The sequence below is a fragment of the Apodemus sylvaticus genome, chromosome 13, assembly GCF_947179515.1.
Source record: "Apodemus sylvaticus chromosome 13, mApoSyl1.1, whole genome shotgun sequence".
NCBI classification, from domain to species: domain Eukaryota; kingdom Metazoa; phylum Chordata; class Mammalia; order Rodentia; family Muridae; genus Apodemus; species Apodemus sylvaticus.
Genome location: NC_067484.1, coordinates 39,050,407 through 39,073,003, shown reverse-complemented (window position 1 = coordinate 39,073,003; position 22,597 = coordinate 39,050,407). Strand labels below are relative to the sequence as shown.

At 45.2% G+C, this 22,597-nt stretch overlaps 2 protein-coding genes across 19 annotated transcripts; both read left to right on the top strand.

The window, feature by feature from the left end:
• Positions 1-1,738: 1,738 nt before the first annotated feature.
• Positions 1,739-21,445, top strand: Isoc1 (isochorismatase domain containing 1). The gene is made up of 5 exons (XM_052155656.1): positions 1,739-2,080; positions 12,577-12,696; positions 12,832-13,035; positions 14,591-14,707; positions 20,355-21,445. Exons 1-5 carry the CDS (start codon positions 1,775-1,777, stop codon positions 20,499-20,501), a joined length of 894 nt encoding a protein of 297 aa, XP_052011616.1. The 5' UTR covers positions 1,739-1,774; the 3' UTR covers positions 20,502-21,445.
• On the top strand, positions 16,452-18,532 carry LOC127663873 (loricrin-like). 18 transcript variants are annotated; one of them, XR_007973056.1, is made up of 5 exons: positions 16,887-17,273; positions 17,472-17,504; positions 17,604-17,636; positions 17,736-17,867; positions 17,967-18,532. XR_007973056.1 is itself a non-coding variant. In XM_052155651.1 (4 exons), exons 1-4 carry the CDS (start codon positions 17,216-17,218, stop codon positions 18,407-18,409), a joined length of 798 nt encoding a protein of 265 aa, XP_052011611.1. In that variant the 5' UTR covers positions 16,887-17,215; the 3' UTR covers positions 18,410-18,532. The 18 variants fall into 18 exon arrangements, 7 of the variants coding, with proteins under 7 accessions (XP_052011609.1, XP_052011611.1, XP_052011612.1 ...); XR_007973055.1 differs by lacking the exon at positions 17,604-17,636 and adding an exon at positions 17,571-17,603; XR_007973054.1 differs by having other exon boundaries at positions 16,887-17,339; positions 17,373-17,702; positions 17,736-17,768; positions 18,099-18,131; positions 18,429-18,532.
• Positions 21,446-22,597: the final 1,152 nt, after the last annotated feature.

Below are 22,597 nucleotides of genomic sequence, written 5' to 3'. Positions count from 1 at the left end.
GTAGCTGCCGTGACACTCATTTCTGCTAACATGATCCTGGTCACCCTTGGTAAAAGTTTGAACGCCGATGCTAGGGCTGCTGGTGTGCCACAGGTATTGGTAGTGGCGTGTGGTTCCCCTCACTCCAGAACTCCACCGCATGAGAAACCGGCATGCAGGACTCTTACCAGGAAGCCCCGTTTACCATTCAGTCTACTCCCTTGTGAATTCCAGTGGCAGGTGGTAAATTATTTCACACAGCCTCACAAATGACTGAAACTGCCCTTATACATTTTAACCCCTGTTCTTTACTTTAGATAATTCCTACTAGTCTTATACTATGTCACTGATTATTTTTCTGCAACCTCTGACCTTATATTAAGATTACCCAGGAGTATTTCATTCCAGACATAGGATGTTGAGCTTTAAAAATGTAGGTTTCTCTTACTTTTATCATTTCTGTTTCTTCCTTGTAGATTTTCCCTCCAATCTCCTAACTTTATAACTTCCTTAAAATTCTGCTCTCTTAATTTCATCATCTGCATTCCTGTGTACTAGAAGATATTGATTTGCATGCAAAGAAATGAAATGCGGTAACAGACTTAAACAAAGCCAGACGAGTAAAATGATAGCACCACTTGTGATGAATTAGAAACTGGAAAAAGATGAGGATGGCGGTTTGATCTGGACCAGCGGTACTGACATGGTACAAAGTCTTGGGATCTGGAGCCCCAGGTCTCATTGATAGGTTAGGGAGAGGAGAAACAAGAGAACATTAAATGATAACTTATAAATATAATCAGTGAATAAAATGGAATCACTATTTAATTGGCTCTAACAGGGGAGGCAAATGTTATTGTAAGAGTTAAAATCAAGAGTTCTGCCTGTCGTATTCAATGTGACCACTCAGTTCCCAATTCAGGATGTTCACAAAATACTTTTCCATTGAGTTGGAGATCAAGACTGGGGACATGCATGATACAGTTTGAAGTCAAAGTACAGAGGTGGTATTTAAAGAAAGGGGGGTTTTAAGAAACCATGTGATCTTTTGTGTATTTATACAGTTAGAGCAGAGGTTCTCAACTTGTGGGTCGCGACCCCTTAGGGGGTTGCACATTAGATCTTTTCAATATGATTCAGTATACAGCTATAAGGCTGTAATGAAATAATTAAAAAAAATATGGCTGGGGTCAGCCACAACATGCATTTTATGCTTTTAAAAAAATAAATGCACTTAAGTCTCCTGAACAAACCGAACCACCAGTTCCAAATAGCAGTTGTAGCTGAAAAAACTTGTCTAACAAAACCAAAAGCATTATTCAGTAAGAATATCTAATTTTATGTTTATAGCCATGAGCCTGTCATCCCTGACCTCAAATGATCTTGCTCTAATTATTGTGAACTGCTACATCTTACAGGGCTCATAGGGTCGTTTTATTGTGAAGCTGATGCTTTGTACCTACTTTAAGGCGGAAAACCTTAAAGTTTCAGTAAGTTCCGTTCAGTTCCCAGCCCAAGCCTTCTCAGAAAACCAGCGCGAGATCAAGAAGGACCGGGTCTCGATCGCAGGTCGGAAGATGGTAATTTGCAGCTTGGTCTGATCCTCCGCGGAGGCCTGCGGCTGCTGTCCGGTCCGTACCAGGCCGAGCCAGCTACGGTCCCCGCGCGCTCCGCGCCACAGGTGACCGTGTCGCTGGTTGCAGGCGCCGAGCCCCGGGCGGCGCGGGCGGGTCTCCGGCATCCAGGGCCCGCCCCTCGGCCTGGCGCGCGGAGGCGTCGCGCACGCGCGGGGAACATGGCGGCGGCGGAGCCCTCGGTGGCCGCGCTGGCTGGCGGCGGTGTGGGCGCGGGGGCGCCGTCGGGCGGCGTGCCGGTGCTCTTCTGCTTCTCGGTGTTCGCTCGGCCCGCGTCGGTGCCCCACGGCGCGGGCTACGACGTGCTCATCCAGAAGTTCCTGAGCCTGTACGGCGATCAGCTCGACATGCACCGCAAATTCGTGGTGCAGCTCTTCGCCGAGGAGTGGGGCCAGTACGTGGACCTGCCCAAGGGCTTCGCGGTGAGCGAGCGCTGCAAGCTGCGCCTGGTGCCACTGCAGATCCAGGTGCGTCCCGCCCCCCGCCGAGCCGGGTCACCCCACCCCACCCCCGCGCGGGCCGCCCACGCCCCCACGTGTGTGGTCCCCGGTGCCCCACGCCTTTGTGCGGCAGCCGCCTGTGTGGCCCCGCGGTCACCCCAGCTCTTATTTTTCACGGGTGATGCAGTTCGTGGGCAGTGTTAGCCTTAGGGCTTGTTCCCGGAGTTGTGGTAACCAGTTGCAGAAATGCAAACTTCACTGTGGCTCCCTTCTCCTTTCGTTTTGATGACAGTCGGGGTGCCTATCTAGGAAGAGAACTGCAGCAGCCACTTAAATAGCCAGTGTGAGAGCCTGTGAGTCCTAGGCTGAGGAAGTTGTACCTAGGATTGGAGTTTATTAATTATTATATTGCTAAAAGCCGTGGTGCAATGCGAGGCAGACGCCTCCCCTTAAAATCTGAGGATTTTTTGGCGAATGCATGGTTTTGAGAGGAAAGAAGATAGGTGTTAACTTAGGCACTACAGCATCTATAGTTTTTCTTCTCGTTTTTCTTAGCAGCTTGTGGAACTGCTAAGTCTTTTCTTTGGAAGACAAACTGAAATGTAGCATTTGAGGGTAGAGGGAATTTTCATATCCAAGTGCCATTTTGAGAAGCTTATCCCCTATTTGCTTTTTATCATCTATAGTCAAAGACAGACTGTAGTGTGTTGCCCCTCCCCCCCCAGCATCTATGGATCCAAAGGGAGTACTTTAACTTGATTAAAGTTCATATGTTCCGAGGACAGAGTTCATGGGCTATCTGCCAGAGACGCTGCAGGGGGTGGAGTGATCTGCCCTGCTGCCCAGAAGGACAGCTGCACTCTTTACTGTTTAAGATTCTCCATTTTTATCTCCTTAAGAGTTCTAGAAGATGCCTCTCTGCAGCCTTCCAAAGATCCGTTTAGATTAACGCTGCCAAATAGCCAATATGTTGGATTCACCTTTGACAAATCCATTACGAGACCGGACTCAAAATACCCACTAAGGTCCGGAGCTGTGTTGAAGATAGAGACTTCTTTGTCAACCATTTTCCTGGTTTCCTTGGGAGGGAGTGGGCTCCTACCTGTCACTAGGCTTTAGATTTTTATTTGCTTTTCTGTGTGCCCCGGTGGGAATTTTATATTTTGACAATTTCAAGATGTGATTCAACTCTGAAAGAGTCTGAAAATTGTGTGTGTGTGTGTGTGTGTGTGTGTGTGTGCGTATGTGTGTGTGTGTGTGAAACATACATGCTAAAGAAGCAATATATGGTTCGAGTCATTCTGGCTTTTGAAATACTTTTTGTATAATCGATTTTCTTTGAAATCATGTTTAAAGCAATCACGCTAAAAATAAAAGTCTTCTTTTCTATCCCCCAAAATAGTACTTTTTCCTCATTAAGTAACCCAAGAATTCTTAAGCTTATTGGTTATATATGCCTGTATTTTGAAGTACTTACAAATACTTACATATTCTCATTTTACTAATTATTACTTTCCCTCAATAAAATAATCATTATAATAATAGCGGTACTCTTTCTATCCAGTAACAAATAATTTTTCCTCACTAAATAACCCAAGAATCCTTAAGCTTACCAGATATGTATGTCTCTATTTTGAAGTACTTACAAATAATTTTCATATTCTCACTTTAGTTATTTTCGGTCATGTGCATTTCCCAGCAGAGTTGTAGATACTATGAAAGAATATTTTACATTGTATATGTAATGATGTACATGTACACACATATATTTATGTGTGGGGATATAGTTTCAGAAAAGATAATTTCTTTTCATTGCTACTATATTTCCTGGAACATGTCTGTGTAACTCTACTAACATGGGTGTTTTACGTCTGGGAGAGTTCATTCCACAGAGAAGTGGCGTCTGTGAGTGCATTGCATGGGAGATGCAGGCCTGTATTCCGTTCTTGGTGGAGATAGTAATGACATTCATTTCTCCAAGGAGCCCAGCAGAGAGGTAGGAAGGTTAGGAGGCTGCCCTAGGTTCTGTGGCTGTAATGGCCAACCTGGCCACACATGAACAAGTCTTCTGTGTCTGAGCATCTCCCCTAACACAACTGTTTTCTTTTCATGTTCAATGAGAAGAACATTGAGTAGTCTGGAAAGGAAGCCAGACTTAAGCCTCTATTTGTTCCTTTCTGTTGAGCAGCTCCCTGCTGTTTTGACAAGGAACACCTGTCACTTAGGAAGACTCACAGTAGCTTCTGGGGAGGTGGGAGTGATGGAAGTAGTAGGCCCCTTTCCCTTTGACCCAGGAGCAGAGACTACATTCTGTGTGCAATCCTTTGCTTGTATCCTGTCGAGGCATTTCTCCAAATGCAGGCCCTGAAGCCTCCATGGCCCTGGCTCGCAGACTAGCTCTAGAAGGCCTTCCTGTTTGCTCTGAGTGCTGTGGTGCTGTATTCCTTGTGGAATAGTGGGTGACTGTGCCACATTGCCCCCGTGGTTGGCAGCAATTCTTCTTCGGGAACGAATCCTGAAGGCATTCATTGTCAGTACTCATATATGGGAACTTTTTAGGGACTCCTTTTTAAAAAAAAAAAAAAAAATCCTGTCAGAGCGACTAAATATCTGCTGACGGCTCAGGTAGCTGAAGACACAGCTCATGTTTCATTCATGGTTTTGTGTGTCTGGAGCCTGACAGATTTAGAGGCATAGGAGGCAGAATGTGAACGAAGGGTTCTGGAGTGGAAGTGTAGGTCTCTTTATGACACTTGCACTTTGTCAAATGGTGTTTTCCACATCTGCATGACAGAGACATGTGATGCTGGAGAGGTGTAAAGGCCAGCCTTCGTCACAGACTTTGTCCAGGGCAGGTAGAGCCCAAGCACAAGGCAGGAAGAAATGGATGCAGGCCAGACAAGACAGAAGGCTTTGGCAACATTTCGAGGGCAGGGGATGTAAGCGTCTCTAGGCAGGTTATTTTGACCTGTTCCAGGGGTGGTTAAGTGGGAGAGGATTTGGACCCAGTGTTCATGTTCTAGTAAGATTTTATGAGGGTGACGAACAGACATTTTACTAGAATAGACAGTTAAGTTCACAACCAGAAAGGAGGAAAGGCAGCTACACAAAGAAGAGAGAAAGGAATATATTTTGCTTGTGGAATATGCTTTGCTGGTCGGAAGGTAGAGATTGGAGTTGCGGAACTGTCTTAGTTAGGGTTTTACTGCTGTGAACAGACACCATGACCAGGGCAACTCTTGTGAGGACATCATTTAATTGGGGCTGGCTTACAGGTTCAGAGGTTCAGTCCATTATCATCAAGGTGGGAGCATGGCAGCATCCAGGCAGGCATGGTGGAGGAGCTCAGCTTCACCTGAAGGCTGCTAGCAGAATATAGGCTTCTAGGCAGCTAGGATGGGGGACTTAAAGCCCACACCCACACGGACATACTTCCTCCAAAAAGGCTGCACCTACTCCTACAGGGTCACTCCTTCTAATCGTGCCACTCCCTGGGCCTAGCTTATGCAAACCATCTCAAGGACATTTGCTTGTAGGGGCATCACTGGAAACATGGATAAACTCAAGCTCAGACTGAGTAGAGACACTGGCAGGGTGTGTATGGGGTGCCGAGTGCTTTAGGGAGCACTAAGAAGAGATGTCCAGGTGTTGCCTCTAGACTATTGGTTTGATAGAGGGAGGTTATGGGATAATACAGTTATATAGGTATATGGGCCACTTGAAAACTTTGAATATTGCAGAGTAATTCCAAAAACAATGTATCTGTTTGTTCCTTGCATGTAAATTAGCTGCTACCTATAAATAAACTGTATTTGAGAGTGGGAGCTGTGACCTGCATTTGAATTTTTCCCCTTAGGTTTAGTTAGCCATGGGGAATCTTAATGTAGATTTAAATGTCATTGTGTTCTTGGTCCAGCCCAGTTTCACCTTCATCCCACCCTCAGGCATCTTAAGAGATCCTTCAAGTCTCAGCTCTCAGTGAGAAGGCACAGCTGGTCTTCCTTGGGGAGTCTGAGAGCTCAGATTCTGGGGTGCAGGGGAAACATTATACCAGGAACATCGATGCCCAGGGTAGGTACACATGTTGTAAAAGCAAAAGTGAAATATTTCCTCGCCATCTGAAGGAAAAGACTCAGAATCTGTTTTGCCAAAAAATAAATCATACAATGATGAGCCTTTTGGTGGTGTCTGGAAATGTGCTTTGTGAATGAGTTTCTTAATTCTGCAGACTAAATTAGCACAGTGATGTTTCTAGAGAGATCTTAATGGTAAATTGTCTTTAACCTCGTTAGAGCATCCTAGCCTGTGCTGACTCGAGTGTTTGTTTTGCTGGATAGCTGCACAGCTGAAGAAAAATACTGTTTATCTTATGGTTTCAAAGATAAGGAAATTATATCTGAAGATGTCAGTGATTTACCTAAATTTATGTAATTGAACACAGTGAAACCGAGATTTGGTCTCAGGTTCTGATACCCACAAGCCTGGGATGTGTCTAGAATCCTTGAAGGTTGTGTTTGTGGGGTGGGAAATCAGTTTGTTTTAAATGAGTTGGTACTAGGTCAGGGCCTCACCTAAACTGTATAATTGGATTGGAAACACTTAGGACTTAAATAGTGGATGAAAATAAGAATTGAAAAGAAGGGACGTGAATACTCCTAGATTTGGTGGAGGAGGAAATTTATTGTAGATAAAAGGGAGAGCATAGCCAGGAGCAGGGACATCTGGGAGAGTCCAGAAAATGAAAGTAACCCTGATCTGCCCTGTGGGGAGGAGGGAGAGGGCAAAGGGGTGGGGGGGAGGACGACCAGTTGCAGACTCAAAGAAAGGAAAGGGTTAAAAAAAGAGGGGCTGGTGACCACAATGGCTGGATTATATAGGGAAGAGTTTGGGGGAAGAGTAGCCTAGACCTTGGGCAAGAAAGTTGGAGAGTAGAAGGTAGGGTGTGCCTTGGGACTGAGGGATGCTGGGAGAAGCCAGATCTGCTATGATATGTTAAATAGGTTCCAAGGTTTGAGACCTAAGAGTACCTAGATCCCCTTCTGAGTCTTATTCAAGTAGATTATGTTTATCTTGTGACTATAATGGGCTACCCATTTTAAAAGAAAAAAAATCACCCATCTTAAAAACATTCCCCACTCCTAAACACATCCACTCCTCACTATGGTACAGGGGCTGTCACAAGCACTGCTGACTGAGGAGCTGAAACAACACACATTCTCACATTTCCAGAGGCTAGACCGAAGGGCATGGGCAAGGATGGTTCTTTCTGAGGGCTGTGAGGAAGGATCTTGTCATGATTCTCTCTCTCTCTACCTCATGTTTGAGGCAAATATCCATTCTCTGTTTTCGTGGTCAAGGCATTTTTGGGTATCGGTGATCCACTCTATGCTCCTGGAGGGTTGTGCTTCAAGCCGCCTGCCAGAGCCCTCTTGATTTAAGAATGAAAGATATACACACAGCATGTACACATGCACGCATGCACACACGCACTCATGTGTGTCTGCTTAATTTAATATGCCTTGACTCGCTCAATGGTTGAGAACTTCTAAAACTCCCTGCAGCCAGCAAACACTCCTCTCCAGCATTTCTGGCTTAACACCTCCTAAATTTATATTTTATCTTTGCTGCCCTGGCTCCTTCTGGGAGGCCCCCCATCTTTGCTGCTTAAGACACTTCTAGGCAGCCCTTCCGGGGGCCACTTTCCTTCTTGAACCTCCATTTCAGCCTTTACTCTGTACAGTTCCTTCCCCGGTGTGGTCCTTCCCACACCTCCTGGAGGATCCTTTCTTCCCAAGGGAACCTACAAGTCCCGCCTCTTTCATCTTGCCCAGCCGTTGGCTATCAAAAACCAACTGGGGACAGGGACCTTTAGCGTTTTGACACACAGATTCCTGATTTGGGGAGCTGAATTAAGGCAAATCATTAGAACCAATTCCCAACACCCTTGTATGTCTGTCTGTCCATCTGTCTGTATAAGTATCTCCTCTCCATAGGGATACCCACCAGTCATCTTCCACTACTTATGGGCCTTACCTGGTGGGTGTCTTTATCTTAAGTCAGGTTATCTGAAGTGACTCCAGTGGCTCCAGCTCCATCGAAGGTCCTTCTCTAAGGCACTGGGGTTAGGAATTTGAATTATGACTTTGTAAGGGGGAATGGGATTCTTCAGCAGTGTGATACCATGTCCCACTTCTGTTCCAGGAAGTGGTAGGAATCATTAACCTAGGCTAGCCACTTTTTGCTGACCAGCCCGTGGGTATTTTGTTAAATGATCAGAGCACATGGCCAGAGTAATAGGATTATCAAAACTTTTCTGTGGAAAGTCTATAGGTATTCTATTCAGCATGAAAGCCCAGGTCAGTGCCACACTGTGGCAGGTCTAAAGGAAGTAGACAAGGAGTTTTTTAAGAGTGAAAACTTTCTTTTTTTAAATGCTGCAGTTGCATACAGCATTTTCTAGTCCTCTGTCCCACCAGCTCCTTTGTTGATAATATTGTACTTTATTGTGGTTTATCTATCATAACCAACCACCCAGCATGGTGCACTGCCATTAACTAAGTTGCACACTGGAATTTTCTAATTGTTTTTATTATTTTTCATTTTCTAATTGTTTTTATTATGTGTGTGTGTGTGTATGTGTCTGCATGGGTAGTTCAGTGCAGTTCAGAAGAGGGCATCGGATCACCTGGATCTGGAGTTGTGCAATTGTGAACTGCCACTGCATGCTGGGAACTAAACCTGGTGGTTCCTCTGGAAGAACAGTGGGTACTTTTAACCACAGAGTCATCTCTCCAGCCTCTGTGCGCTGGTTTTTAGTAGTTTTCCCTTTCTGTCTTCTCTCTGTTTGGTATTTCAGAATGACCGTATCCATGATCCAGTCCAGGATCCAGTTAAAACCATTTGCAGTGGTTACCTTGGTTCCTCTGGGCTCTGACACCATCTTTGGTTTTGATTATTACGAATGACCTTGACAGTATTGAGAAGCACCAGTCAGCTGTTTTGATGGGATGTTTTCACACGTAGGGTGTTTTTCTTATGGGTAGAGTGAGGTTGTGGGACTCTGAGGATCTGTGCAGGTCATTCTTGTGTCAAGTACACACACTGTTTCTCAGCGTGAATTGATTGTGTTAGTGAGGACCCAGTGACTGCCCTGGTGTCGGGTACTACTGCCTTCATACTACCTAAGGCAGATTTTGCCAGATGCGAAGTGTCTGAGACTCACACAGTCAGGAATTCCACCTTTACAAGAAAAGGAGTCACTCTTCACTTTAACATCTTCGTTTATTGAAAAGGGTTCTGGGGGTGAGGATGGCTTGAGGGCTGCTTCTCTTCTGCCGTCAGAACATACATTCAAATTTCTGGCTAGGTAAGGATTTATTCCTTTACATTTGATAACTGGATATTTTGACCATTTTTATCTCGTGGTTCCCGTAAAATAGCATATTATTTGATATATGCTTGTATTTTTTTTTACATATTCTTTATGAATACTAGAATGACATTTTTCTAACTTAGAATAATGTGTTCCTACCTCACCAGATGCTCATGGGTCTGAGTTTGACTTGCTTTCTTGTATTTTGGATCTTTTTTTTTTTCCGTCTGCCCGGTCAGTTCCCACCACTGCTAATTTGTTTGCCTCTAGCACTGTTTCTAGTTGTTTGAAACTTTAGCTTAACTTTCTGTGAACTTAGAATACAGACTGCCAGTCTGCTGTGGGACCTACAGTGTTAGACCATGTAGACTGAGTTAGTATGTGAGCAGGTATGAACTGTGAGCAGGTGTGAAGTGTGAGCATGTGTGAAGTGTGAGCAGGTATGAAGTGTGAGCAGGTGTGAAGTGTGAGCATGTGTGAAGTGTAAGCATGTGTGAAGTGTGAGCAGGTGTGAAGTGTGAGCAGGTGTGAAGTGTGAGCATGTGTGAAGTGTGAGTAGGTATGAAGTGTGAGCAAGTGTGAAGTGTGAGCATTTCAGGCCTTGATTGTTAGCTCATTAATAACACGTGTCAGGTTTCTTATGAAAATAGGTTTCCTATTCCTAATGGAATAGTCAATCTAGCTGAGTTGCATGACTGATATTTCAAATAGTCCACTTGTAAGTAAGTTGTTTTATATCATTTACTCTAATCACATTAGCACTGTGATACTTACTGTTTACAGTTATGAAAGAAAACAACATACATTTTTGAGCATAGGTAGCTAAGACTTAATGGTTACTGGAATTTAAAAATGCATAAGTCATAAGTAGTGATTGCTTTAAGAAACAATTTCTTGAATACACTAAAATTGGTCTTCCCGGCTTCTGTGTGTAGATCACATTCACACCTTTGAAAAGACTACAATACAGGCCTTGGGCAGGTACCCTGGCTCCTCTGACTAAGGTGCTTGTCGCCAAGCCTGATGACCTGATGTCTAATCTGAGGCCATGCCCAGGAAGGAGAGATTAGACTCCCAGGACTTGCCCTCCGACCTCCTAGTATAAATTCTGAAGCTTGCACATACACAGACACACATGCACTAAATAAATACATGTAAAATTAAGACGGGTATAGTTTAAGAACAAAGTGAGGAGCCAGCCAGGGAACACTTATTTTAATCATGCTTTGTTGGTTAAGTTAGACTCTGTAGTGTTAACGTGGGTAGGCGCAGTATGCTACGGATTGCCCATGGTGAGGGAGTGTGCATGCTGTAGCAGTGGAGAACAGACAAAAGCCATCATAGAGCAGTTAGGATAGCTGCAGCACTGGGAATAAAAGATTTCTTTCAGTGGCTCCTTTCATCCAGGTGAGAATTGTCTCCTCTAGAGTCTGCCGCCTGCAGAGATGGTAAGGCTGAGCTGCTGCCACCATGTAATTGGAACACAGACGTCCCCAGGGTATTATTAATAATTGATATCTGTGGGTGGTTTTAGGGGATGCAAAACAGGACAACTAGAGGGGGGGTTAGCGGGTGACTGGGAAGAGGAATGGCATTGGTTCCCTCCAGAAGAACCACTGTTCTTTGCAGAGCTTTCTTTCATTTGCTGTTATGTTTTGCGGTATAATGCGGTGTGGTTGTGGCAAGGGGAGCACTTTGATGGGCCCATGCTGAGGTGTTTTCCTGAGCAGTTGCGCCATAGGCCTAGTATAAAGAAAGTGTATTGGGAAAGGGATCAGGGAAGGGGTAGAGGAAGAGAAAGTCAGAAAGGAAGAGGAAAAGGAGAAGGGGGAGGGAAGTTCAGGTAGCCAAGAAGTCCAGCATCTGACCCACTGCTAAGCAAGTTGTTGCTAGGTTGCAGGTGGGAAGCCGGGAAACTTAAGATTCAGTTTTCATACTAATTCATTAGTTTTCCCGATAACTATTAAGAATTCCCTCTTGTGTGTTCCTTTCCCAGCACCCTTTCCTTTCCCCGGTTCACACCTTTCCTTTACTGCCCTCCAGAAGTCACCCTGACAAATGACATCTTCAGATTTTTATCTCATTAGCAGTGATTTTGTATCTGCTGTGAATCAGCTTGTCTTCTGTTTTTGTCACTACTTCCGTGTTTCACAGTCTTTGCTGCAGATTTTTTTCAATTGTTACTTTCCTTACATGAATTACTTTAAAATTTAATTTCATCATATTAACATTTTTAACGCAAATATTTTTCTGATTTGAAGGTAACATAGTCACAATAACATTAAGCAAATACTTTTAAATATACCGAAAAAGAGCACACAAATATTCAAATTATATAGCTGCTTAATTTTTTTGATATTTTCTTTTTCTTTATATTTTCCTACTGAACTGCTATTCAAGTATGTTGTAAAAATGAACATTTAATAGTGTTTCTCCTTAGATGAAAGAAATCTTTGAAATACATACATACACACACACACACACACACACACACACATTTTTAATTGACTAAAATGTTTTCTCTCTGGAAGTATTAAAATTTGTTTAACCTTTTATGAATTGTTGATCTTTGCATTATGTCCCCCTTTTCTACCAAATGCAGTTTGGAGAATATCTTTGTGGGTAATACCTTTTGGGGCATGTCTTAGGGTTTTATTGCTGTGACCAGACACCATGATCAAGGCAATTCTTATAAGAAAAACATTTAATTGAGGCTGGCTTACAGGTTCAGAGGTTCAGTCCATTATCATCAAGGTGGGAACATGGCAACATCCAGGCAGGCATGGTACAGGAGGAGCTGAGAGTTCTACATCTTCATCTGAAGGCTGCTAGCAGAGTACTGACTTCCAGGCAGCTAAAGTGAGGGTCTTAAAGCCCACACCCACAGTGACACACCTACTCCATCAAGGCTACACCTTCTAATGGTACCACTCCCTGGACAAAGCATATACAAACCACCTGGGGCAGGGGGGGTGGGGATTGGGCAGTGGGGGATGGTAATTCAGATCATTTCTTATAATTGTATTAGTTGTTTAAGTTTACTGACTGAAGCAACCAATAGAAACATTTTTTCTGTTTGCAGTGACATCCACTAGAAATAAACGTCATTGTAATACAAATGCCATATAATTTTCATCTTCTTTATTCTCAGCTTACAACCCTGGGAAATCTCACACCTCCGAGCACTGTGTTTTTCTGCTGTGACATGCAGGAAAGGTTTCGTCCAGCCATCAAGTACTTTGGAGACATCATTAGTGTGGGACAGAGACTGGTATGCTCCTGCATTTGCTTCTTCCAATTGTCTGAGGCACCAACTGCCTTCATATCTGTATTCAACACAGTGTGCATTTATATCTCTATTCAACACAGTTTTTTTTCTTTTTTCACTTTGTTTCCTTCTTTTCAGTTGCAAGGAGCTCGGATATTAGGGATTCCAGTTATCATAACAGAACAATACCCCAAGGGACTTGGCAGCACTGTTCAAGAAATTGACTTAACAGGTGTAAAACTGGTTCTCCCGAAGACCAAGTTTTCTATGGTGTTACCTGAAGTCGAAGCGGCGTTAGCTGAGATTCCCGGTGTCCGGAGTGTTGTGTTATTTGGAGTAGAAGTAAGTTCCCTTTTTGGTTCAGAGTGCACCGTATGTGGGAAAACTCAGCGTTCCCAGAACGCAGTCTTGCTTATAAGATGCTGGTGAATGGTAGTGGGGGAACATGGCCACCGCCTGTTATATGTTCTCCACCTGCGGGGTGCTGATTTAAATGCCCTGTAGCTGCCAACACCTTGAACCCTCACAACAACCCTGTGAGTTATGGACCCTGTGCCCCCCAGTACCACGGATGAGAAACTCAGGCATCGAGGGATCAAACCCTGCCCAAAGGCAGACAGCCTGTGAGTGGGGCTGCCCGTCTTGGAAGACATTTTCCCCAAAGGCATTACTTTTATTCATGTGTGTCTGGACTTGAGTTGGGGCATATTTTGTGCTATGCCCCACCTGATGGCAGCCCCAAGGTTGTAGAGGTCATTGTCCTTCAAGCAGGTGTGTACACATGCCTTATGAAGGGAAAACACTCATGGATCCCTAGTGCCAACTTTGGTTGATTTATTACATTTTATTTTATACCGTTTTTGAGATACGACGTATGGGACTTATAATATAGCTTCCGCTGACTTGAAATTTTTAGCAGTCCTCCTGCATCTGCCCCTGCCTGCAGAAATGGCAACATTGTGTCACTGTACTCAGCTCATTTCTGACTTCTAATACTGAAATCAAAACCACTGTGAACAAAATTATTCACTCAGTGCAACAAAATAGTGTGAATTTAATATGGCTGTGTTTTGATAATAAGGTTTTTTTTTTTTATCATATTAGGTTTTCGTAACAGAAAGATTTAGTCTAAAGTAATTCTCACTTCAGTCGTGGCAGCAAGAGGAAGCTCGGTTGTGTAACTGTGTCATACAAATGCACTGGCTTTTACATATACATTTTAGTCACCATGATTAATTCTTTGAGGGTGTTTTGCTCTGTGTCCTCTGCTGAGGCCGTGCCACAAGTCAAGGCCTGCAGCAATGGGGTCTGTGCAGTGCTGTTGTTGGGAATGGACACTGGATAATCCCTGATCTTCCCATGAATAAGCCAAAGCTAGAGAATGCCGATTTAAGCTGAAAACTATCTGGCTAACTGGAGCCTAAGCTAAATATGCAAAGGATTATTCGATTTCTAGGCCTCTCTGCTCTGTCCTGATGTGTTGGTAAAATATGTTTTGGTTTTCGGCCTGCTTTGTAAATTGCTTCCTGGGGCCTGACTTTACTTTTGTATGTCTTAATCGCCCCAGTGCTTTCTCAGCACTGAAGCCTCATCTTTTGAGCTGTGCGCCTGATGTGGATGCTGAGTCAACCCGAGTGTAAGTGATCCTACACCTAGTGGTGGTAGTGAGCTCTCTCGAGGCCACTCAGAGGGCGTAGGTGAGCGTCATTAGACATTTAACAGTTTTGAGAGTATGTTCAGTGTGACCATAAGAAGCACTGCTAAAAGCCAGTCTCCGCCTGTGGAGATGCTGACTTCTGCTGGAGCTCCCATACTCTTGAGGGTCAGAACGGTGCTATTGAGCTTTGCACCGACAGATTACCACGCTCTTACATGTGATGCTTTCCTTTCCTTCGAGACACACGTATGCATCCAGCAAACTGCCCTGGAGCTGGTCGGCCGAGGCATCGAGGTTCACATCGTCGCTGACGCCACCTCTTCGAGAAGCATGATGGACAGGATGTTTGCGCTTGAGGTACTTGTTCTGCTTAAAAGTAACTTCTCCACCGAGCTTTCGGAAAAAGTGGGAGGCTTGGCTATCTAACAGCACTGAGCTACTTGCCTTTTAAACTTCAGCTTGGCTCGGCGTCACCTGAGCACACACTCTAATACGTAAAATAGAAATTGAAAACAATTGTAAAGAAATGGCAGAGGGTTTTCTGTTGTGAGAGCATCCAGTGCTCTGGGTACAGACTGGCTTGTGCGTTGTTCTTTCTTGGGACCGTGTCAGTTCTGTAGCCTGAAGTGCCCTGCAGATGGCAAAAGGAAAGGACAGAAGGTGAAAGGTCATGGGGAACCTGCCACCTTTCTCCCAGCAGCAACAACTGATTTAAAACATGGCTGGCTTCCCTTCTTGGTCTTTTCCTGAAAGATTAGGACCCCTTTGGGGACTGTAGGTAGAAGCTTGCTCTTTATTTATTGCAATATTTCTCTTAATTCCCTGAGAATTTCATGCAGTGTATTTTAGGCATGTTCAGCCCCCCCTCCGACTCCTTCCCATACACCACCCTCACCATCGAAGTTTGGAATTGCTTTTTAAAAAGTTCCTTCCCCATAAGTCCAATTTGTGTTGCCCATCTGGTCTTGGGTTTGGGCCCAAGCCCCACATAGTTGTTTAGCCTATCAGGTCTCATGTGAAAGAAACCGACTCACCTTTCTCCCAGTAGCTATTAAATACCAATGGCTCCTCAGCTACATACACAATTGTGTGTCCACCTTCCACTCTCTATGCTGGGATTTTGTCTGTCTGGAGCTTACAGGGGTCTTGTGTGGTGTTGAAATTGCTCTGAGTTCACATAGGCATCTTCCCTGGTACGTCTAGAAAATCCTGCTTCCTGGAAACTCTCCAACACTTCCCACTCTTATGGTCTTTCTGGCCCTTTTTCCTCTAAGACTCAGGAGCCATGGGGTAAGGACCATAAAATGATTGTCCTGTTTGACGGGTAGAAGTTTATTCTTTTAAAATGTCCTCTTTAAAGGCTAGGCTCACAACCATAAAATGTCCTCTTGCCCCTTAGAATTTATTTGGGGGGGGGGTGCCTAATAAATGGTAGGGCTCCTCTTCTCAGCAAGGATCTGTAAGCTATTCTTAAGTCAGGAGTTCTCCGGAATCCACTTTTCAAGCTTCCTCATTAACCAAGGTTTTATAGCTGTCAGGTCAGCCTCCATGAGCAGCTGCTGTCATGTAATTTCTTGTGGAAACTTTATTACCATGGTAATGCTCAGACTTTGTAGTATCTTAAAGGAACCAAATAGTCGAAAGCCATGCAAACAGAACAAATCTTGTTCACTCTGAAGGTATTTCCAGTACTTTTCTTCTACATTCATGGGTTTTTTTCCTTCTCTTTTCTCATACCTTACCTCTTGACCAGTTTTCTCTCCCTCCACTCCTCTCAGCTCTGCCTCCTTCCTCCCCTCTTACCCAGGGCCACTGTTCCTGTTCCCCTCAGAAGGGCAGGTCTCCCAATGTATCAACTGAACACAGAGTAACAAGTTATAAAAAGACTAGGCACAAACTCTCACATGAGGTATGGATAAGGCAATCCAGTAGGGGAAATGGGGTCCCAAGAATAGGCAGCACAGTCAGAGATACCCCCCACTCCCATTGTTAGGGGTCCCACAAAAATACCCAACTGCACAACCATAATGTATATGCAGAAAATCTAGCTCTGATCCATACAGGCTCCGTTTTTTTGTCACTTTAGTCTCTAAGAGCCCTGCTTAGTTGATTCTTTGGGCCCTGAGACATTGTAGGAAGAGACAGAAAACCTGATCTTTTGCCTGGACACAGAAGAGCCTGTGTAGCCTGTGAAAGCATCAAGGTTGAAAGTGGGAAAGTGACCATAGTATGTCAGATAGTGGTGTGCAGTGCCTGCAGCTGAGGTCAGGTGATGGTGTGCAGTGCCTGCAGCTGGGGTCAGGTGGTGGTGTGCAGTGCCTGCAGCTGGGGTCAGGTGGTGGTGTGCAGTGCCTGCAGCTGAGATCAGGTGATGGTGTGCAGTGCCTGCAGCTGAGGTCGGGTGGTGGTGTGCAGTGCCTGCAGCTGAGGTCAGGTGATGGTGTGCAGTGCCTGCAGCTGAGGTCAGGTGGTATGTACTGTCTGCAGCTGAGGTCAGGTGGTGGTGTGTACTGTCTGCAGCTGAGGTCAGGTGGTGGTTTGGAGTGCCTGCAGCTGAGATCAGGTAGTGATGTGCAGTGCCTGCAGCTGAGGTCAGGTGATGGTGTACAATGCCTGCAGCTGAGGTCAGGTGGTGGTATGCACTGTCTGCAGCTGAGGTCAGGTGATGGTGTGCAGTGCCTGCAGCTGAGGTCAGGTGATGGTGTGTAGTGCCTGCAGCTGAGATCGGGTGATGGTGTGCAGTGCCTGCAGCTGAGGTCAGGTGATGGTGTGCAGTGCCTGCAGCTGGGGTCAGGTGGTGGTGTGCAGTGCCTGCAGCTGAGGTCAGGTGATGGTGTGCAGTGCCTGCAGCTGAGGTCAGGTGGTATGTACTGTCTGCAGCTGAGGTCAGGTGGTGGTGTGTACTGTCTGCAGCTGAGGTCAGGTGGTGGTTTGCAGTGCCTGCAGCTGAGATCAGGTGGTGATGTGCAGTGCCTGCAGCTGAGGTCAGGTGATGGTGTGCAGTGCCTGCAGCTGAGGGCAGGTGATGGTGTGCAGTGCCTGCAGCTGAGGTCAGGTGATGGTGTGCAGTGCCTGCAGCTGAGGTCAGGTGATGGTGTGCAGTGCCTGCAGGTGCGGTCAGGTGGTGGTGTGCAGTGCCTGCAGCTGAGGTCAGGTGGTGATGTGCAGTGCCTGCAGCTGAGGTCAGGTGATGGTATGTACTGTCTGCAGCTGAGGTCAGGTGGTGGTGTGTACTGTCTGCAGCTGAGGTCAGGTGGTGGTGTGTACTGTCTGCAGCTGAGGTCAGGTGATGGTATGCAGTGCCTGCAGCTGAGGTCAGGTGGTGGTGTGCAGTGCCTGCAGCTGAGGTCAGGTGGTAGTGTGCAGTGCCTACAGCTGAGGTCAGGTGGTGGTGTGCAGTGCCTGCAGCTGAGGTCAGGTGGTGGTGTGCACTGTCTGCAGCTGAAGTCAGGTGATAGTGTGCAGTGCCTGCAGCTGAGGTCAGGTGGTGGTGTGCAGTGCCTGCAGCTGAGGTCAGGTGGTGGTGTGCAATGCCTGCAGCTGAGGTCAGGTGGTGGTGTGCAGTTCCTGAAGCTGAGGTCAGGTGGTGGTGTGCAATGCCTGCAGCTGAGGTCAGGTGGTGGTGTGCACTGTCTGCAGCTGAAGTCAGGTGATAGTGTGCAGTGCCTGCAGCTGAGGTCAGGTGATGGTGTGCAGTGCCTGCAGCTGAGGTCAGGTGGTGGTGTGCAGTGCCTACAGCTGAGGTCAGGTGGTGGTGTGCAGTGCCTGCAGCTGAGGTCAGGTGGTGGTGTGCACTGTCTACAGCTGAAGTCAGGTGATAGTGTGCAGTGCCTGCAGCTGAGGTCAGGTGGTGGTGTGCAGTGCCTGCAGCTGAGGTCAGGTGGTGGTGTGCAATGCCTGCAGCTGAGGTCAGGTGGTGGTGTGCAGTTCCTGCAGCTGAGGTCAGGTGGTGGTGTGCAATGCCTGCAGCTGAGGTCAGGTGGTGGTGTGCACTGTCTGCAGCTGAAGTCAGGTGATAGTGTGCAGTGCCTGCAGCTGAGGTCAGGTGATGGTGTGTAGTGCCTGCAGCTGAGGTCAGGTGGTGGTGTGCAGTGCCTGCAGCTGAGGTCAGGTGGTGGTATGCAGTGCCTGCAGCTGAGGTCAGGTGGTGGTGAGCAGTGCCTCCAGCTGAGTTCAGGTGGTGGTGTGCAGTTCCTGCAGCTGAGGTCAGGTGGTGGTATGCAGTGCCTGCCAGGATGTAGGCTGCTCCTCTTTGTGGTATCTTGCTATAGAGATCGTTTAGTTTGTCTCTAAAGTTTTTGTCGAAAAACTTTTTTAAATATGTGAACTTAAAAGTTAACAGCAATATGGCAAGCTCCCTTTCTTCCTTATTCCCTAGGAGTGCAACTACTTCAGATAATTCTCATCCATATTGTCTGTTTAATTTATTTCACCTGCAAGAAGTATAGTTAGTTAGCAAGCAACCGGCATGTGCTATGGACTTACTGACTTGTAGCCTTGCATGTACTTGCTATCTATTGGGTCTTGTCACCTGAGGTAATAGTTGTATAACAGATTGCTGTAGCGATCTGCACCTGCCTGACTTTTGTCTGCTTTCAGAAGAGTTGCACAATAGATGGAGAAAGTCCTGTCTTGAACTTGATGCCCCTGTACTGATGAGCAGTTTGCAGTGTTGCTCACATATGAAGTGTGTTAGGTACTTCATCACTGACTTACAGTCTTAGGTTAAACATCAAGGACCCAAATTTCCTTTTTCAGTGGCCTGGGTGCACTGATTGCAGGTGTAAGGGTGGAAGACTGTGTGATCAGGAAGTGCACAGAGCACCGAAAGCTGTGGCCACCGTCTGTCCAGCATCTTCTCCGTCCGTTGGGGAGGGCAGGCTCTATGCAAACACCTAGGAACCTGTTCTAAAAGCTTTGCGTTTTCTGTACCACATCTTCCTTCTCATATAGGTTCTCTGCTCAGTTATTTTTAAACCCACAGTCTTGAGATAGGTGACCCTGTACACCCCAATGGGACCCAGCTTCTAGCATCACCAACGATTATCAGGGTAGATGGACAAGATTGTGATCCCTACAGCAAGAGGCCAAGTTCCCACTGCAGATTCTCTCCCTGCCCACTCTTGACTTTCTCCTCTCTGCTTTTTTCTTTGCTACCTGCCTCCCCGCCTCCCTGCCTCTCCTCCCCACTTCCTTGAGATAGCTGTTTTAATTCCTATGGTTCTGCTGGAACAGCTGGCAAGGTCTCCGTTAGGTGCAGTCCTGTTAGGGGGCTTTAGACAGTCTTCCATCTTATAACCCCTGTTTAGTCATTCTAAAAAAGTTTATAATGGCAGAAGATGTGGTGGTTCTGTTTTTCCCTGGGGCAAATTCCTCCACCTCACTTGAGGCTTTTAGCTTCTGCCAATCATTCCTAGACCAGAGCTCTAATTATGAGAAGTCCACAGGTGCTGTTTTGGAGTCAGAAAAAAAGAGGCAGGAACTGAAGCTGAGGCCACCGAGGAATACTACTTACTGGTTTGCTGGATTTGCTTTTTACATAACCTAGGATCACCTTATGGCTGGCTCTCCAACATCAATCATTAATCAAAAAATGCCTAGCGACTTGCCTAGAGGCTAGTACATGGAGGCACTTTCTTAAGTTTTCCTCTTCCTGGAAGACCCCAACTTGAGTGTCAAGTAGATGAAAACTGATTGACACCGATGGGGATACTATTTCTCTCACTTGCTTCTCTTTGGTCATGTTTTACGGGAATTAGCCTGGTAACCTACCACCTACAGATCATGACTCCTTCCCGTTTCCCTTTACTTGTTTCTAGCCCATTAATAATACCGAGAAATACCCATGATATAGTTGTAATACAGCTGGCTTTGAAACTTTTCTCTCTCCCTGAATTTATGTATGTGGCCAAGAACCACGGCTGTTGATGAGGATCTGCTTCCACTGTTCCTTCATCGTCTCCATTTTCTAGCTCACTTCTTGTCTGTGTCTCTCATTTTCTAGCGTCTTGCCCGAACTGGGATCATCGTGACCACTAGTGAGGCTGTCCTCCTACAGCTGGTGGCTGACAAAGATCACCCAAAGTTCAAGGAAATCCAGAACCTAATTAAGGCGAGTGCCCCGGAGTCTGGTCTGCTCTCCAAAGTATAGAAGGATCGGGATGCTTCTTCCCTCCAGGCAACAGGACCGCAAGCCAGACAAGCCCTTGTCTCTACTAGAACTAACATGTCAAGACAACAGCAGCTCCCTCTTTGCAGCTCTTAGTAACACTTAACTGGCTAGACCATTGGGTACAAGTGTTTAGTTACAATGTCAGGCTTCAGGTGCTGCTTATCTTGTTTCCTAACAAGCTTTTAGTTATTAAGACAAATTACCATGGAGGTGCCTGTCTCGTCTATACTGTATACTCTGACCGTATCTTATCTTTCCAAAGTGCACCCTCTGGTGAAGTTTTCTTAAATTGTGCACTTTAATGGGGAAAAAAAAACTACCTACCACAATGATTTGACTTTTATTTTGTTGTAAAACATCCGTTGTAATGTCAGTGTATACCCAGTGATTTCGCTTCCCCGGCTGACTGGCCAGTGATTGCTGGATGAGAATTGACAAACAGGACTCTGGATAGTGTATCTACTCCTCTCACAGTGTTGGAGTTGCTGACTGAGTGAGGTGCATTGACTTAACCAGAGCAAATTATCTTAAATATTGTGTATCTGCCATGATTGCGTTCATTTTCTTATTTCTGTTACCATCTTTGTGGATTTTCTTCCTATGAATAACAGTCTATGTTAACATTTTTCTTCCACTGAATGTTTTACTTCCTCCTTGGTTATTTTAAATTTGTGAACAGATGGGACTGGTTTGCAGTGCTGGGTCATTGACAGAGGTATGCCCTAACATAATGCCTTTATAGTCTTTTTGAGTGCATCTTTTACTATACACAGGAGTTGGTAGAAAAATAAACACTAGGTAAAATGTAGTTTCAAATGCTCATTTGCCCCTTCAAACATTGTTATGGCTGACGTCATCAACCGGACTCATAGGGTTAATACTGTGGTCATCGTTAACCCGTCAATAAACTTATTTTCATTTCATACTGATTAGTGCTTAAAAATATTTTTAATGTATGTTGTGATATGTGGACTATTACTCTCTTTGTATAAAATTAAAGAAAATATATTATGTGGGTGAAAGATTGTTTTGTTTCCCATGACTCCATGAATATTAGTCAGTGAATTTTGATGAGTTTTCAAAGGTAACAGATTTGGTATTTATAAGCTTATAACTCATCGTAACTTTCAAAGGAGGAGAATCTTCTGCAGGCCCAGGCTGATAGAGTTCCTGCAGGATTTTCCTGTTAGGACTATAGAAATGTGTTTTGTTATTTAAGCCTTGGTAAGATACTACAACCTAGTGTTCTTCTTGATGTGCTTAGTTGTTCTCAACCTTTGGGCAGTGACCACAGGGGTCACATATCAGATATCTTGCATATCAGATATTTGCATTAAGATTCATGACGGTAGTAAAGTTACAGTTATGAAGTAGCAGTGAAAATAATTTTATGGTTGGGAGTCACGGTAACATGAGGAACTGTATTAAAGGGTTGCAGCATCAGGAAGGTTGAGAGCTACTGCTTAGAAGATGATTCTAGAAAGAAGCATCATATAGTCATCCACATTTTAAAATAATTTACAATAAATTAATCTAGCATTTTTCAAACTTTTATTATCCAGAGTGCTTGCTAAAATACTAATTCTAGATTTTTCCTTCCCCTTCATTTAAAAAAAAAAAAGGCATTACCACTGGCAATGCATGGAATTAATGTAGGAAGGTTTCCCTCCCTTGTACCCATGCCTCTTCCACAGCTAAAGCCAGCTCTGAGGCCCTAATTAGTGTCCTGTGGCTACACTAACAAAACTCCACAGACACCATGTCTCAAGACGACAGACTGTTTCATCTCAATTCTGTAGAGTTCTAGGGCTTACTGTGCTGAGATCAAAGCTTGTATTGCAAGACTATGATCTTTTCTGGGCCTTGTATAAGGGATGACTTTTATCTTGCAGTTCCTGTGGGAGTTTTTGTTTGTTTGGTTTATTTGTTTGTTTTGTCCCATTACTTCCATCTTCTCAGGCAACAAGTACAGGTCCTTAGGTCCCTTCTGACTCCCTTCTGCTGGCCTAAGATCTCATGTGATTTAAGGTTTCTAATTAGCAACCGTATTCCACCTGCAGCCTTAACACCCTTTG